The 17,499-nt window shown below is 31.0% G+C and overlaps 1 protein-coding gene across 1 annotated transcript in view; it reads right to left on the minus strand.

Annotated features, from left to right (window-relative positions):
* Positions 1-17,499, minus strand: part of LOC113394040 (probable chitinase 10) — a 106,803-nt gene that overhangs the window by 13,568 nt on the left and 75,736 nt on the right. The window contains exons 6-10 of the mRNA XM_064215737.1: positions 7,704-7,827; positions 5,364-5,545; positions 4,695-4,822; positions 924-1,048; positions 612-725 (exon numbers count right to left, since the gene is read on the minus strand). Coding sequence (XP_064071807.1) covers positions 612-725; positions 924-1,048; positions 4,695-4,822; positions 5,364-5,545; positions 7,704-7,827 — 673 coding nt within the window. The remainder of the gene's footprint in view (positions 1-611; positions 726-923; positions 1,049-4,694; positions 4,823-5,363; positions 5,546-7,703; positions 7,828-17,499) is intronic.

Here is a 17,499-nt window from a genome sequence, read left to right on the forward strand (position 1 = left end):
TCAGAAGTTACCAGCTAACAGCAGGTGGTCCATTTGCTCTGGCCTTGACATTATCAATAATATAATACACTTTCGTTTCGCTAGATAAATATTTTATATTTCTATTCGAGTAAAGTTCCGCTCCGCAGGGAAATTCACGTGATAAAGTATATTTTGATTTGCACACACCATTAACTTTCGAGACGAAATGTTTACGAACCGTTTCGTTTTGTTCTCTTCAGTTGTGTACTTTGATCACAGAAAGGCGGATACTTCAGAAATGACAATAAAAGTGGCGTTAAATTTTATTAACTATATTTTACCCTAAGTTGGATAGAAAATTCGATGAGGAGACACCAGAGAGTCTTTTATACCAGAAGATGTAATTAAACTTTAGACATACAATTGACTAAAGTTGAAGAGTATGTTTGAACGCGCTAGACTAAGGACTAATTTTGCCAATTTTAGGATTATCATTATAATATAATCATTGTCTTGTACAGTTTATAGACTATATAATATCAAGCAGTGCAACAGCATCGTTTAATGTCGTCGTTTAACATAAATATAGAACAATCTAACAAATTCTAGTGCAGCAATTAATTATATCTATAATTATTATAACAGCTTACCTCATGGCTCCTATCAATGGGTATTTCACATCCCCTCCACAAACACTGCCGGAGAAGTCATCCATATCGACCGTCCACACCATGGCGCCTCCGAATCCGTTGTCTTTGATCCATCTAAATATATAAACACGGTAAATTGTTGCTGCTCTACAGTTCACTGGTTCACATTAAGAGTTTCAAATTAATGATGTTTGTTTTCTTATGATGAGAAGTTGAATAAACCGTTTATTTGTAAAAATTGAAAAGTCCAGTCGATAAATAATGGTAACCGATTCTGAATGAATATTTAAGTTAATACCTTAATAGACTTACCTCATCTTATGCCTGATGGACTTTTCGTCATCGAATCCAACCCATTGATCGCCGCTGATCGCGTAAGGCACCTTCATTTCATCATCCCAAACATAGGCTCCACCATTACGTAACATATCACAGACCTTGAACAGATATTTAAAATTTGTTAATCAAATATTTAATACTACTTTACACCATTAGGCAAATTTAAACGCAAACAAGGTAGCTCTAGAAGCTTCTATCTATAAATTATCTTCTTTGAGGTAGGTTTAGTTAAATAATGTTCTCTTTTTTTTACTAAACACCCGCAAAACAATTTCTAATAAGTAAGCCGTAAGTAATATTCGATTACCATTTTATTTACGTTTTAATTTCGAACAATGATATTTCTCACCCAACATTGCGATAAATCGAAAATAAAATATATATTATGAATGTTTAAGGTAATTAGGTATTTGTCTTTGTCTTTTTCTGTTGAAGGGAGGGAGATGGTGCGATAGTACGTAGTATAACATCTCTTTGCCGCAAAGCTACCGTTGAAAATATCAGATAGCTGGTCTAGATTCGAATTGACCTTCATTTATAATCTACGTATCAAATACATCTATCTTTTTAACCACAAGTATCTGTTGATGTGATGATTTTATGTTTAGTGTTAAACTTTTTCAACTTCTGTATGTCTTTTTAAAATTTTTATTTTGAATACAACGTATTTCACTTTTATACGCAATATTTTTTATTATAAAAACAGTTGTTGTTGTTGTTTGTAAAATTATTTATTAGACATAAAGTTTAGATATTTTAGAAATAACTTGAAACACACAGCTCCATAGAAGACGCGATTTAAATATTGATAAATTGAATTATAGAAGATGTCAAGATGACAAAATCTATCGTTTATTGAAGAATACTCCGAATAATATTAGCAACGATAAATTCGATGATATATCCTTTTGAAATATTTATTTTCTATCCAATTTATTCCATTTTCAGATTCAACTATCTATAATTAGGAATGAAAAGTTTGCTGATGGGGATATCTTATCAATGGGGAATCGATGGATCCAGTTGAATCAACTGAATTTCTTGGCCTTACTGTTGATGCCAAGTTGCAATGGGTCCCCCATATTAACGGATTGGCAAGTAGACTGAGTTCTGCGGCATTTGCGGTCAAAAAAATTAGATTATTTACCGATGTTGATACGGCTCGCTTAGTATATTTCAGTTACTTTCACAGTATAATGTCTTACGGTATTATGCTTTGGGGTAACGCAACCGCTATCCATACTATATTTGTGCTGCAGAAAAGGGCTATTCGCGCAATCTATAACCTAGGAGCCAAAGAATCATTAAGGTATAAATTTAAAGATATCAAGATATTAACTGTTGCTTCTCAATATATATTCTGTAATGTTTTGTATGTACGGAAAATATTAATGTTTTTATGAGAAAATATGATTCTCATAACATTGGTACAAGGAACAAACACAAACTTGTTACTCCTGTTACTCGACTGCAAAGAGTCAGTAACTCTTTTGTGGGGCAATGTATACGGTCTTACAACAGGATCCCAGAAAGCGTTCAAAATGCCTTTGTTGCCAAATTTAAAAAAATTGTTAAGGAACGCTTGTGTGCAAAAAAACTATACAATTAGTGAGTTTATGATTGATAGCACACCTTGGGAATGGAACGATCGCCTCCTGGCTGTTTCTAATCATATTCAATATAGCACACCTTGGGAATGGAACGATCGCCTCCTGGCTGTTTCTAATCATATTCAATATATGTACTTAATTTGATCGACAAAAAAAATAAAGACCCGCTGAGTTTCTTTCGCGGGTCTTCTCAGGTCAGGGTGTTTCCTTTTCGTGGTAGTGTTTAATTTGACTATCAATAAGTAAGTGTAATACTTCTATGTTGAATAAAGGAATTTGAGTTCGAATTTTGAGTTTGATGTTTTTCAAATAAATCTATTTTGAGTGATTTCCAATTTAGTACTTTTCCATGAAACACCGACTATCGTGGTGGAATTATCTCTTAACTTTGACGATAGAAAACTAAAGAGATCTTCGCTCAGTAGTGAGACATTTACAAATTATTTTTTTATTTCTATATATATATAGTAATTTAAATCTTGGTGGTAGGGCTTTGTGTAAGACCGTCTGGGTAGGTACCACCCACTCATCAGATATTCAAACGTCAAAAAACTGAACTCACTATTTTTGTATTCCGGTTTGAAGGGTGAGTGAGCCAGTGTAACTACAGACACAAGGGACATAACATCTTTGTTACCAAAGTTGGTTGTGCATTGACGATGTAAGGAATGGTTAATATTTCTTACATCGCCATTGTCTAAGTGGTGACCACTTACCATCATGTCATATGGTCGTCCACCAACCGTTACTATAAAAAATAAATTAAGCGATACAGATTTTTTAATACAGGCTTAATTATGCCTGTTTATATTACTCACTGATCCGATCGACGGTCGAAAGTCGCAGTGAAAACGAAATTGCGTCAATAAATTGCCTTTCAGGATACAAGACACATAAAACGTATAATAAATTTTATGACTCATTAAGTCAGCTGTAAATTGCAAATAAGAAAAATAAAGCCCTTTTATCTCGTCTTTAACCTTGAAATGAAAGATCTTGTCAGTTACTAAGTTTCTTATGAGACAGGCTGTAATCCCCTAAACGCTCTTGGAGCCCGTTTACACTTTACTGTTACGATTTATAATAAAGTAATATTATTATTACATGTTCCGGTTTTAAATAAAAAGTATCCCAAGACCGTGAAAAATGGAAAACTTAGGAAGAGGTTTTGGCCTGAGAGGGGTTCCAGTGGAAAAGTAAATTAGTACCTACTTACTAAAAACTTAATCGTATTATCAAACACCAACAATTTAACAATGATAAAGAGTAAATAAATATTTTTCCTCTTTATTAATTTAAAAAACTTTAAAATATATATATTTTTTTAATTTTTGTTTTATTATAAATGCATACATTTACAATTCAAAAATAAATTTTGAAGCAGTCTGTTGAATACTTTGATAGAATAATGTTTTGCGTTGTAAATATAAAATACTGTGGAAAGTTTTATCTACTTAGATATTTGTTGAGATAACATTTAATATTTTTTTCAATATCAAAAAGATCACTTAAATAATCGTATATAAAATATAGACGTGATGGAACTGCAAAAGAATCTTATAAAATATTTTCTATAGAAAGAAAATGAGTTTTAGTTTGAACTGGTCAGTGATCATGTTATACTCTATAATTTTATTACGTAAAATAAAAAATGATAAATTCCAAGATCTCACAAAACATACTAGTGCCATGTAACATTAAATATTATTATATGATATATTTACATTTAACTTTTAATACCTCACATTGCATATAAGTCAACTTTTACTTGAGTTAATAAAGAACAAAATATATGTGGAATTTACCTGAAGGTCACAGATTCAACTGATCAAGCAACGTTTATTTTCAAGTATCAAGCTCATTTAATATTATAAGGCATTATAAAAACCGAGCTCCGGCTTATAGCCAGCTTAATAGCAAGCACAAGAGACAAATCTAAGTTTACACGATTAGGAGCGCATTCATAATTTAAGTATTTCGAATATTATTTTTTTGTGCCCAACTTTTTTAATATAGGACTTCGAACAATTTCGTATAATACACGTGAAAATCGAGGTGATTCCTACTTTATCGTATCGATATGATGTAAACGGTCTCCTAAATAAACATGGTAATAATTTTTAATTAAAATCACCTCGTAATACGCGAGGAAGCCGCTCTCCTTTGTGTATTCCCCGGCCTTGCCGCCCCCGCTCGCTGGAGAATTCACTTTAAAATTGTTCATGTTGGACAAAGTGAATGTTCGTCCGTAGGTCGGCATACCTGAAATTTACATAGTTCTTACAGCGTCTTTGATACTTCGGAGTCAGCATATCAAGGTAATGATTTCCTTTAACGAGTCGAGTATTTGTTACGATGTTTCGTAAAATTGAGTAATTTTTGGTTTGTTTATTATTTGCTCTTTAAAATATTTTTTATTTGTAAAAGTGTTCTGTTAAAGTTTTTAATGTATTTACAAATACGTTGAGTACATATTAATGGTTTTGTATACGATTGAATCTGTCGATTTAAAATTGAGTAACAAATCATCTTGATATTTTAAATGGTGTTTTTGGTGTAAAAGTACTTGCTTTGAATGTACTAGAACTCACTCAGTGATCGACTCGACCAAAATCATTATTATGTTCGCATGTTTCCGAATTATGTTTTTCTATTCTTTAATTTAAAAAAAAAATGAAGAACAAAAGAAAATTGAGAAATAGAAAAGAAAAAGATCCTCAACTGTTTTGTCTTGTCCTATTTATATGTATATAGATCTGCCCGATAGAGATATATAGAGATAGAAGATAAATGTATTTCTTACCAATAATAAGTTTTTCCTTGGGCGCTCCAAGTTTTACCCAGAGATGAGCTGCGTGGTCCACCGACAGCTGTTTCCTCCACTCGGAGTCAGAAGACGGGGAGTATAAGGGTGCGTTGTGACCAGTCTCTCTTTCCCATTTACCGTGAAAATCGTAGGCCATAACATTGATAAAGTCCAGGTAACTGTTGGTGAAATATTTTGTTATAATATCTCTTACAAAAATACAGTATTCTATATGTAATACCATAATGAAACGTTTTTAATTTAAAATTAATCATAGAATGTGCGTCCTACTCCTGGACTCAATCTATCTCCATACCAAATTTCATCCAAATCAGTTCAGCATTTATAATATTAGAACAGATAAGAAAAAATAGTGGCCGTTGCGGTTATATGAATGGAATGTAAGAAGTATGCGAGTTGTAATCACATTGGCTCAAAGGTCTATTATTCAAACACAAATATTTTATATTATGTTTAATTTGCAAACGTATGTGACGTCATACAATAAAAGATGGCGTCTGAAATATTCAACTATTCCTCTTCGTTCGTAAGAGTATTAGGCAGATGTTAGCAATCAGATTTGTAATTTGTTTTTTTCTTATGAAAATAAGAAAATTATACTTTTAAATTATACAGATTTGAGAAGTCCTCTCGTAATGTAATTCTCACAAATATTACATTTTGGCAACCCTATTTTATTTCATTTATTATACGTGTGGTTTTACACCGAAAAAATAGTAACTATTGATGTCCCACTACTGGGCTAAGGCGCTGCATTTCCTTTCATTTTGAAGTCGGATAAAAAGGAAAAAACAATTTAGTCCCCAAAGTTGGGAGAGCAGTGGCACTTTTGCCATTCTGCCCAAATAAATGACATGAAACAAATAAACACATGAAATCTCAAGCTTGCGCGACCTTCGTTTAATATTGACGTCCTCATAAATAATAATAAAACTCAACCATCACGGCTTTTAATACAAACTAAGTTTATATTATAAACCAAAAGTTTATTCCCCAATATTATCATAGCAATAAAGAAGAGAAAATAGGTATTACGAAGATCTGAAAGAACATCGAAATATATTTAATGTGAACTAAAAACATTCCGTGCGGAGAATAATAACCTTCAAAACTATAATAAATAATAATTTCAAGGGTTATACATTGTTATATATTTCTCAGCTGAAATGAGCTTTCAAGACGAGCAAAATATAGTGGAAAAATTGGCTAGATCTCATATGGAAAATTCAAAGATGCCTGAACTTATGTATGATGAACTTGGAAAAGGGCGTCTGTGTATGAAATATTTTTTGAAAAGTAAGCTTCTAGACGTTATGCCGTTGGACGAAGAATGTACACCTCATGTAATCACTTAAAAAATATCTGCGGGATTCAAGGCTAACATTAAATTGTAATTAAGTACTGGTTATTTCAATAACTGTTTGAATTTCAAAAATATCTTTTTAATATTGAAAACTTTGAATTTTACCGAATATTGATTTATTTTCTGCTGAAAATCTTCTTACAATATTCAAATTAATAACGTTAAGTTAGCTTAGTGGATCTGGATTTTTAAATTAAAATTATTGGTTTAACATACATAATTCCGTTTAAATCATAAGTGAGAACGCGTGTAAAACTAGTGATATCATAAAAGCGTTCCTAAATTTTATCCTCAACATCATGCATCATCTACATAACGTTATGAAAAAGAAAAGAACTATTTTATTACTGTGTAGGATACATCATGTAGATTGGCAATTCTATGGAATGAACTTATGAATGCTAAAGACAACAGATTCGGATAAACGGTCGTTTGCGTTTAATTTCGTTCAATTTGAGCAGATCTAATTTAATCTGTAATTTTATGGGTACCTAATATTGCCTGATATAAAAATCTTCAATCATTTATATCATCTACGAAAATTTGCCGAGTTGATCTAGTGATTAAAACATATACATCCCAATTTAGTCCGTCTTGTACTCGACGGCTAAGGAAAATATCGTGATGAAACATATTATAAAAATCTTCCGCATATATGTCCACCGATCGGAATTGGAACAGCGTGTTGGAATAACTTACGATCTGCCCAAAAATGCCTTTAGCCAGTAGACAAAAGTGGCACAATTAGAGACTGTTACATACATAAAAGTATACAATCGAAGGGACTAATAGATGAATCTTCCACTGGTATCCTTAATTTCTTGCTCATATTATAAATGCGAAATTGAGTTGATATTATGCGTTGTCACGGATACAGGGTACCTCAGACCTTCCCCCCTCCACACGGAGGTATGCCAGAGCAGAAACTAGTATATCATATATTGTTAAATTACCTGGCAACAGCCGGTACATCGTATCCACTCTTGATGTTGTCAGGTCCAACCGGCACCGCAGCAGTGAGGAGAAGACGAGGCTTCTTCACTTCTTGTGCTTCTGCTTCGAACGCTTCGCGAAGTTCTGTTGAGAAAGAGATAATTAATAAGCAGTTTGTTTGGTTTTTAATTATTGACTACTGTCATTGAGATTTATTAAAGAATCAAGATCGTATAATATAAAAGAGAACTCAATTTTAAAAAATCCAAGGTCAGGGCAAATATGATAATGCTTATTTTTATATTGTTTTAATTGATTATATCTTTCCTGGCGGCAGAGAACTGTTTTAAAGCACCTATTGCTTAACAGTATATATCCTAGCAATGTGAAAACCGGTGGTCCCGTCCTAATCAGCTAAGAAGCATTTGTTTTTGAAAATTAGGTTTCCATTTTCAAAAACAAATGCTTCATTTAATGGAAAGAGAAAAAGGAATATTAGTAATTCCTTGCAAATTATCGTTAGGGTTATTTAACAAAAAGAACTGACTTCAAATAAATTACTTTGAAGTTAACGATTTACTTTTTTTAAAACCACATAAACAAGACTAACCTGATAGCCTGAAGTATTTCTAAAATTTCAAAATATCAAGACTCTTTTGTCTCTATAAACTATGTTTGCACTAAATATTTCTGAGTCTAATGAAGCAATAAGCTAGTGTTAACGATCGGTGTAAACGATCGTGTCGACATAACTTGGCCAAACCTATGAATATTGGTGACCTAACTGCCAATTTGTTGGCCATTATCCAGTCCACTGAACGCTGTTGTATCAAATTTATAGAAGTATATATTTCAAATTATATTTATAAATAAATATAATATATAAATAATGGATCGCTATTTATTGTTCATTACGACTATACTTAATACACGGAATATGTTTGTTTGTTATCTGATTAAGTTGTAATAAGTAAATAAGGACGTAGAGGTCTTATAATGTATGTCTTAAATTATCGCAAATGACATTGAAAATTACAACGAATGTATTGGACGTAAGTTTGCTAGGGAGAAATAATAATGCATAATACTAATCTTCAAAGCCTTTAATATTGTTTCTTTTTTCGTTTCGTATTTTTAAATCTTTAGAGTGACTTTGTTTTCTCTATCAAGCTATCAATCTCTTACAGCAAAGGCATCAAAAGTACTGGATTAATATATCTAGGTCAATGTCAACTTTAATATTTAATTGAATTCTATAAAACCTCGCACTTGACCGGTAATTCCTACGAGCATCCTTTTATTACTTTGGACTAAAATCCTTTATGCTAAACATAATAAAAAGCGACCACTGCATGTAATTTAAATTCCAGTGATTACCATGTTAGTTTTAAAAAAGCGCATGGATTTGTGTATCTGTGAAGTGAAAAACCGTTTCGTCAAATTTGACCTTGAAATTTTACTTTCATTGTAATCTGATGTATTTTTATAAAACGTGTTGTGTATTTTACATATTAGTATATATGTGTAGATATAAATAAATACAACACTCCTCTGATCACAATTTTCGAATGTCCCAACACAAAGATCTATAAACGGCAGGTAAACAATAAGATAACTTTTAGTGCTGCACGTACTCGTATTTCTGTCAATTTTTATTTTACTTAATTTTGGTGATTTACATTAAAGAGATTATTTTTCTCTCCGTCAATGATATTGTTTCGACTACAAAATCACATGTAGGCGATTATTTAAAACCTTAAAAAGAAATGGTGTACATATGTATAGGAAGATGTATTAAAAACAAAATCTTTTTGATTTTAAATTCTTTACCGAGTGAGCTTTAACAAAGTGCTGTGACTTAAAATTCTCTTATAAACATAAATCCTCTTGATATAAATAATGAATGTTTCTAATGACTCCTTGTTATTATGTTTTCATTATCTCGATACGAATAAGTTTATGCCAATTATAAAACGTTGATGGTGGTATGTTTAAAACATTAACGCGAGTACTTAGAACAGCTGAACAAAGTTTCAACTTAATCGGATGAACACATTTAGACATACATGTATATTTTATCTGAGAGTATGGTAATGAAGCATACTTTAATAATTCAATCCATCTAAAATTCTCCTAATTAAAACACTTTGCACTATTTAAGGTAATGATTTAGCTGCTTGTACCTACACAAATAGAACATCGTGAAAATATGGAAAAAAAAAATGATTTGGCAATCGTTATCGCTAAACGAACTCTTCCAGACAACCTTTGGACGAAGGACATACAATAAAAGGAAAAAAACTAAACAAATTATGTACTATTATATTTGTAGCCCATTTTAAGGAGCAGACAGACAAGCCAACGATTAAGCCGTTTAAAGGAAACAAGAGGTGTAAAATTTGACTTCTTCCACTCTTTTTATATCTTTTCTTTTCCGACTGTCTACCTGTCTGTCTGTCTACTAGTTTATCTGTCTGTCTGTGAATTCAATGAAATTTGAACTTGAACTCCAAGGAAGGCCATAGGCCACCTTTTTATGACCAACCGCTAAAACGCGGGCGAAGCGAACCAGTCAATAAAGTGGACATATCCTAGACAATCTTGGTGGACTTTTGGATTATTACAAAAATAATTGCCGTCTGAACCGCAGGGACATTTACCGGAGAGGAATTTTAGAAAGGATTTAAATGTAGCAAGGACACGGCTTCGGCAAAATGTCTGGGTTATTTCTTGTCTTGAAATAATCGTGATTGATATAATTTTTATATTTATCTTTTTATTATTTAAAAGGTGTCTTGTCATCTATCTTTTAAAATATAAACGTAGTATCTTTTGTAGGTTTATAGCTTTAGTTTTGAATAATTATTTGAAAACCTACGATAAATCAATCTTTGTACTAATCTAGGATTTACTTTGAAACCATTAATTTTTAAACTTCTAATAAAAATATATGATTTTCTATAAAAAGCTTTGTTTATTTGAAGTAACTAATAAAATTAATATATATTTATCATTATAATTTAAATTAAAATAATGAGTTGAACCCTTGATACTTAACTAATCCGTTATTAAACTATCATTATTTTAATATTAATATCAAATTAGTGTTCTCGTAACTTTCCTTTCGTAAAATAAAATAAAATATGTTTTTTTTTATGGAGCTATGCAAATATAGTAGAAAGCATATTATAAAAATTACGCCCATAAATTTACTTCAATATGCAATAAAAATTCATAATAATATAAAATACAGAGAAATGTATCTAACTCTTGCATCCTCATATCACACAAGCAAAGCGGCGGGCGGAAACTAGTCTTATATAAATTATATTGATAATCAATTTATAAAATATAAAAACAAAAATCGATTAATGTTGCATGGACTTTGTTTAGAAATTACAGTTTTATTCCATTATTTAAATTAATATAAATGTATTAATATATACAGCCACCGAAAAAAAAACGAATATTTAAATAATTCGGTTTTTTGTAAATTTGTTGTATAATTGTATTTATTCAATATTTATTTCTCCTTTTTCTTCAACCGTATCGTTTCTCTATTTTCAATATCTTCGCAAACAAAGCTTTCCGAGTCCCAAAAGATTGGTTGCTTTAAAAACTCTACAGTCTATAATTTGCTTTGGTCATAATTGTTTGTGTAGTAATTTCTACTTTTTAATATTTGAATTTACGTTGCATATAAACATTTTTATAGAAAAATAAAATATACATGTATATGTAAATATGAATATACTTTTAATAAAGGTATATAATATGTAATATTCATTCTTGGCCTTATTATTTCCATTTTATAATCGACTACGCAAATCTCTACGAATCGAGCATTATTTTAGAGCTAGGTATTTTCAATGTAGCATATTTCCCACAATCTGAAGGTTTTGGAGTGAATGGATCGAATGAATTAAGTGAGTGATAAATTCTATTTAAGAATTTGTTTGCATTTCAATCGAGACAGAATGGACGTATCATGTGGTTAAAACGTGTTTAATATGAAATAAACAGTGGATGTTTTTTTTCGATTCCGTACCAAAAGGTTAAAACGGGACTCTTTTACTAAGATTTTACTGTCCGTCCATCTGTCTACAACCGGGCTGTATCTCATGAACCGCGATAGTTAGATACTTGGAAACTTGATACAGATGATGTATTTCCGTTGCAGCTAAAACAACAAATACTAAGAACTGAATGATAAATGATTATTCAGGTGGGGCTTCCATAGAACAGGCATGATTTTTTTTGCCCGATATTATAGATAATGGTAAGGAACCCTTCGTGCGCGAATACGAGTCGCACTTGGCCGGTTTTTTATAACCGTTTTTGTTAAGGTGTTATCAGACAATTTTTTCTATTAGAATTGAAAAAAAAATACGTTAAGAGAAGAGTCTGTAGTGAAGGTTAACTTGAAACCAAAGTATATTTGAGGATCACCTCAGGACTTAAAAGATCTTCAGGTCAATTCAGACTAAATTAAAAATATAATAATTGTTATTTGTTTGTTGTTTTAGTAACTAAAACGTAAAAGTTTATGACATTAGTTATTTTACACCTTAAAGATATACAGTCAGTGATAGATTTTTCACAATCAATAAATAATATATAATTATAAAAAAAATGTCTCTGATTTTGTTTCACACAATAAACCATAAACAATTTCACAAAAAATAGCACTGAATATTTAAAAAAAAATAATAGACTCGTATTAATAATAAGCATAATTACTAATGAATTTTTGTTTTCATTGTTACGTAATATGATTTAAAGATATACCGAGAGGTATGTTTTTATTACATCAAACAATTTCTAACGCCATTTTGTTTTTCTTAACAATAAGACAACGAATTCCCATTTACTCTTTAATACGTAATCGTACGTAACTACAGTAAAAAATTTCATTGTGCATCTATCTGCATTGTCATTATACATTCGCAACGTACGCGTAAAACACTGAGATCATTTTTATAATAAAGTAACAAAAAAAAAAAACGGCGTAACAAAGCTACTTTTAAATGTCGAGGACGATGGAATTAGTCATAGCGTATATAAGGTCAAATAAAATTATAATAAAACTACTTAGAATAGAAATTATTAATATTATTTGATGTAAATAAATATTCCACATATGTCTCACTGATGAGCAAAGCGAATTGCCTGTCTGCCCACTTATATTATATTAAAATAAAGACTGCACTAAAAAATAACATCTTAGTTCCCAAGGTTGGTGGCGCATTGGCGATAAACTTTATGTAGCGCCAATGTCCATGGGTATTGGTGGTCTTTCCACCAGATGGCCTAGTTTCACCTTGGCCTACTTATATTATAAAAAAAATACTAACCATCTGTTACAGTTAACAATTCTATTATTTACGTAACGCTATGTACACACGTCCACGCGGGACCAAGGCCCACACAACATAAATAAAAGTCACGTTCCTGGAGCAACCTTTTTAAAAATTAAAACATTAACAAATACAACTGAAAATACAAATAGTGGGTTCAGAGTTGACCCTTTCCTTCCAAATTCAAGTTTGATTAATAAAATTACTAACAATTTTGTAATACTAACACTAAATTTATTTAAGTACATTTTTAGCACCTATATTTTATTTTTATTGCCTTGTTATTGTCTATTTAATAAAACATATTAATAACGTTTAATATATAATAAATATATTCATAAATAGCTTAAGTGTCGCGGCAAAATCGCTTTATAATACAATTTCTACGCGTAAAGCTACTTGAACGAATCCTTCGCTTTTTAATCTCGTGCTGAAAATTAAAGAATTACGCAATTATAAAATAAAGGTTAAGGACCGTTCTATAGGGATAAACAATTTGGGGTAATTGGACAAGGATCCTTATTAAATTGAATTGCTTTAGCCGTTTGGACTTGTAATACTTTTTGTATGAGCCAAAATGGTCTAGTAAAGATACCCTAGTGTATTTTGATTTCGTGTTCGATGAGGAAAAATATCTTGGTAACAGCGAATTAAATTCTATCACTAATAAATATTCTTATATATAGTAGTGACTCAGCCCGACTACACGCAGGTGCAATTAATTATGATATAAATGTAATCAATTAGTACAAAAAAATTAGAATTGTGTTGTAGAAATTATTTCCGGAGATTCCCAAAACATTAAATACATATACAAACAAATTTTATCTTTTTATAATATTAGTAGAGATACATATATGTTTTAATATCATTGTAAAATAGTATAGATGTAGCCTATAAGTATAATTAGACCTTTAATTAAAATTCTAGCCATTTTATTAAACGGCGCCGTTCCAACTTCAATGTTATTGGCACATACATATTTCATTGAAGAGAATAATTTCCGTTAGCCTCTATCTATTTTGGAAGATTATAATTTTATATCATATTATCCGTATTCAAATAAGAAAATTATATCCGCCATATTACGCAGTAGCGTAAACAATCTACGGTAAGTAGTAACATTCGGAAATTGCCATAAAACGATAAAAATTGTCATTCGCGATGTATCGTAAAAGCGTCCAAGATATAGTATAAGTTATATGTATTTGTTGGGAGTTATGTTTTTATCTTGTGATAGATCAAGTTTCATATCGTCTCAGTTTTATTATTTAATCTATTAATTAATAGTTTTCGCCTGCGGTTTTTCTTGCGCTTTAGGGTTTGGTCGTCAAGTGTTAGGATATAAAAAAAACCTATGTCTTTACTTTGAGGTAAAGCTTGTTTTATACAAAATTTGGTTCTGTCTTGGCCGTCAAAAAGCAACAGAAAGAGACAACAGAGTTACTTTCGTATTTATAACATTGGTATTTATGTTAATTAATATTAATAATAGAGCGTTATGGACTTAATAAAATGTTTTTAATTGTAAGTGATCAAAGGCAAAACGAATGAAAATATTTCTTTAGAGTTTTCTTTTTACATTTTGTAAGAACATTGGGTAAGTATTATAATAATTATAAATTACTGATAAAGTTACGGAGCTTATCACAAATTTATGTAAAAAAATTAATTTTTATATAAATTTGATTATAATAATATTTTTAAATTGTAAATGTCATTTTAATTGTTACTTCTAATCATCACTGCGAAGCCGGCTTCGTTATATTAACAACTTTTATTTAACAACGTTCTTTTTTTAAATCTTTTTTTAAAAAAAAACGGTTGTTAATTCCATCTTATATACTTTTCTTATAGTTGGCAGCACGCGTCATGGAAAATACAGACAGTATTTCCTTAATAACAATAGTAGCTGTTATTTAGATTGTTTTTATCTAAAATGAATCAAATCAAAATATACTTTATTCAAATAGGCTTTTACAAGCACTTTTGAATCGTCATTTAACAAAATATTTAAAGTAAAGCTACCACACTGGTTCGGAATGTAGATTCTACCGAGAAGAACCGGCAAGAAACTCAGTAGTTACTCTTTTTCAACATTTACAAATACAGTCATGTTAGTTAAATACAAGGAAGTCAACAAGCATTAACTCCAGTATCACTTGAAAAGGATTCCCGTACATGATCTTCCGGGAGCTCTATAGAAAATTGTTTTTCGATTTAAGTACTGTAGGTGACGTTCGATGAGATTGTAATGAAAGCAGTACACCGGTTCTGATAAAACAGACGGATATGATCGAGGCGAAAAATTATTAAAAACGAACGACTAAGAAATAGCAAGGTATTGTATTTTTTTTTAATTTTATTTCTCCACAGACTTTCGTTTTTATATGACATTATTTTAATGTGCATGCATTTTCTTACCAGGCAGCTTGCCAATCTGAATTTTGGGATTGCAAATGACGGTAGGCATAAGAGCATGACGGCACAAAACAGCATGCCGTTTGCCGTCACGGCGTACGAGTCCCCCTTAACGCCAACACGCAACAATTTAGTCGTGACACATAAAAATGATTTTCCTAGTATAGGATATTTTATTTTAAATTTTATATCACATGACATTTGACGTGAGAATTTCTCCAGTGTCAGTATTCTAAATCTAAATTGTTACATGCCTTGAAATTCGTAATGAAACCTCCCCAACATTATAACTTCGAGGGCTAAAGGTCTAAGTGAAAATCGATAAGGGTATAATTTACCACTTCTGGACCCCAAATACATTTAACTTTACCAAATTAAGTTAAGGAAGGTAAGATCTTATTGATTTTGGTAATGCGGTGATGACGTCTCTTTTAAGTTTGACAGCCACTGGATAATTTGAGAGATAGCAATGTATAGCTAGTTTTATATGAAATTTAATTTAATAGAGAAAATGATCTTGGCGAAATACTTGGCAGTGAGCACTTACCACCAAGAAAAACAATTGATGGTAAGTCAGAAAATGTTATCCTTTTCTTAGCTACAATTTTAGGGCAGCCCTCACCGTGTGCATTCGCCTGTATTAAGGTTAAATCATACTGAGCATTAAAGTGTAAAAACAAATAACTCAGCTGTAGGCGAATGCTTAAAATCGAATGCTTACTTTATTACATTAAGGGCGAAGGCTACCAGTAAGAGAACAGTGTAAGGGACACTGTAATATCTGTAATAAAAAAAAAAAAAATTGTTCGCCTTTTTTTTGTAAAACGCATAGATAGATAAGTGACAGCAACTCCTACTTATGTTTTCAAATATATACGTATTTAATGGTAATCTAACACGATTTGGCATTTATATGAGGTTTTATTATAACTCTGTTTTTTTATCATAAAATATTGCCTAACATATATAAACCAATCAAATACCTACATAGGTATATCTAAATAACTTTTTTTTTATATAAACTGTCAGCTCCATAGCTTTGTTGTCCGTGCTTTTTGTATCTTTCTATATTTCTTATTAAGTTTGAAGCATGTTTCATTTACATGAGCATATTTTTAAATAATTTAAACTTCGAAAGTCGTTCTTAATCGTAAGTAATAAACTTAAGCAATATAAGTAGCTTAATACTCAAACTGACTAACTAAAAGAAGACCGTAACTCAAATTCGAGTCTAGTCACATATTACACTATTTGGAAGTCAGAGTTAACACATATGTCTATCCTTTGAGTCTGTTTGTTCGTATTTATCCAGCACTCAGTACATTTCTAGGGCTTAATTAAACTGGAAGATGTATGTTTTGCAATTTGCCTCATAATATATGTTAATTAAATCTTACTACGTATGTGACAGCTATGTTGTTCAATCACGCTTGAACGATTGGATTCTAATTACATTTGATACATAATTCTATTGTGTATCGCACCACAAGAACACACACGATTTCACGTAAAACTAATTTTTAATAAAATCTTTATCTAATATTGATTGGAAATATTCGATTTATATTTAATACTGTATGCCTAGTGTTAGTTTTAATAAATTAACTCGTATAATTTCGCCATCGCTTTAACGTAAATTGTACTTTTCCAATGGACAAAATGCTCACTCGGAGAATCCTCAAAACAACGTATGACGAGCGTTTATGTTGGCACTTTCAAATGCCAGTTCGATGCTCGTTAGCAGTGAAGTAAGAAATTCAACACACAAATCGCTATTCCAATTTCTGTCACGAGATGGCGCTGTTTTGTTTCCATACAGAACGCAACATACGTCAACGCAATCGTATAAGTAAAAACATCTCACACAAGGCACACAGAAGTCGAATGCATTATAAAACACACACACACCTTCAGGATTATCTTTTATTTGTTATTTTTTTAAATAAAATGTTATTTGTTAATCTATCAAAAATATCTTTGGCTGTAAACAGTTTAATTTTTTCTTTAACTTAAATACGTTTTAATGCCAATCCAGTTT

This window comes from Vanessa tameamea, chromosome 9 (genome assembly GCF_037043105.1).
Source record: "Vanessa tameamea isolate UH-Manoa-2023 chromosome 9, ilVanTame1 primary haplotype, whole genome shotgun sequence".
Classification (NCBI taxonomy): Eukaryota; Metazoa; Arthropoda; class Insecta; order Lepidoptera; family Nymphalidae; genus Vanessa; species Vanessa tameamea.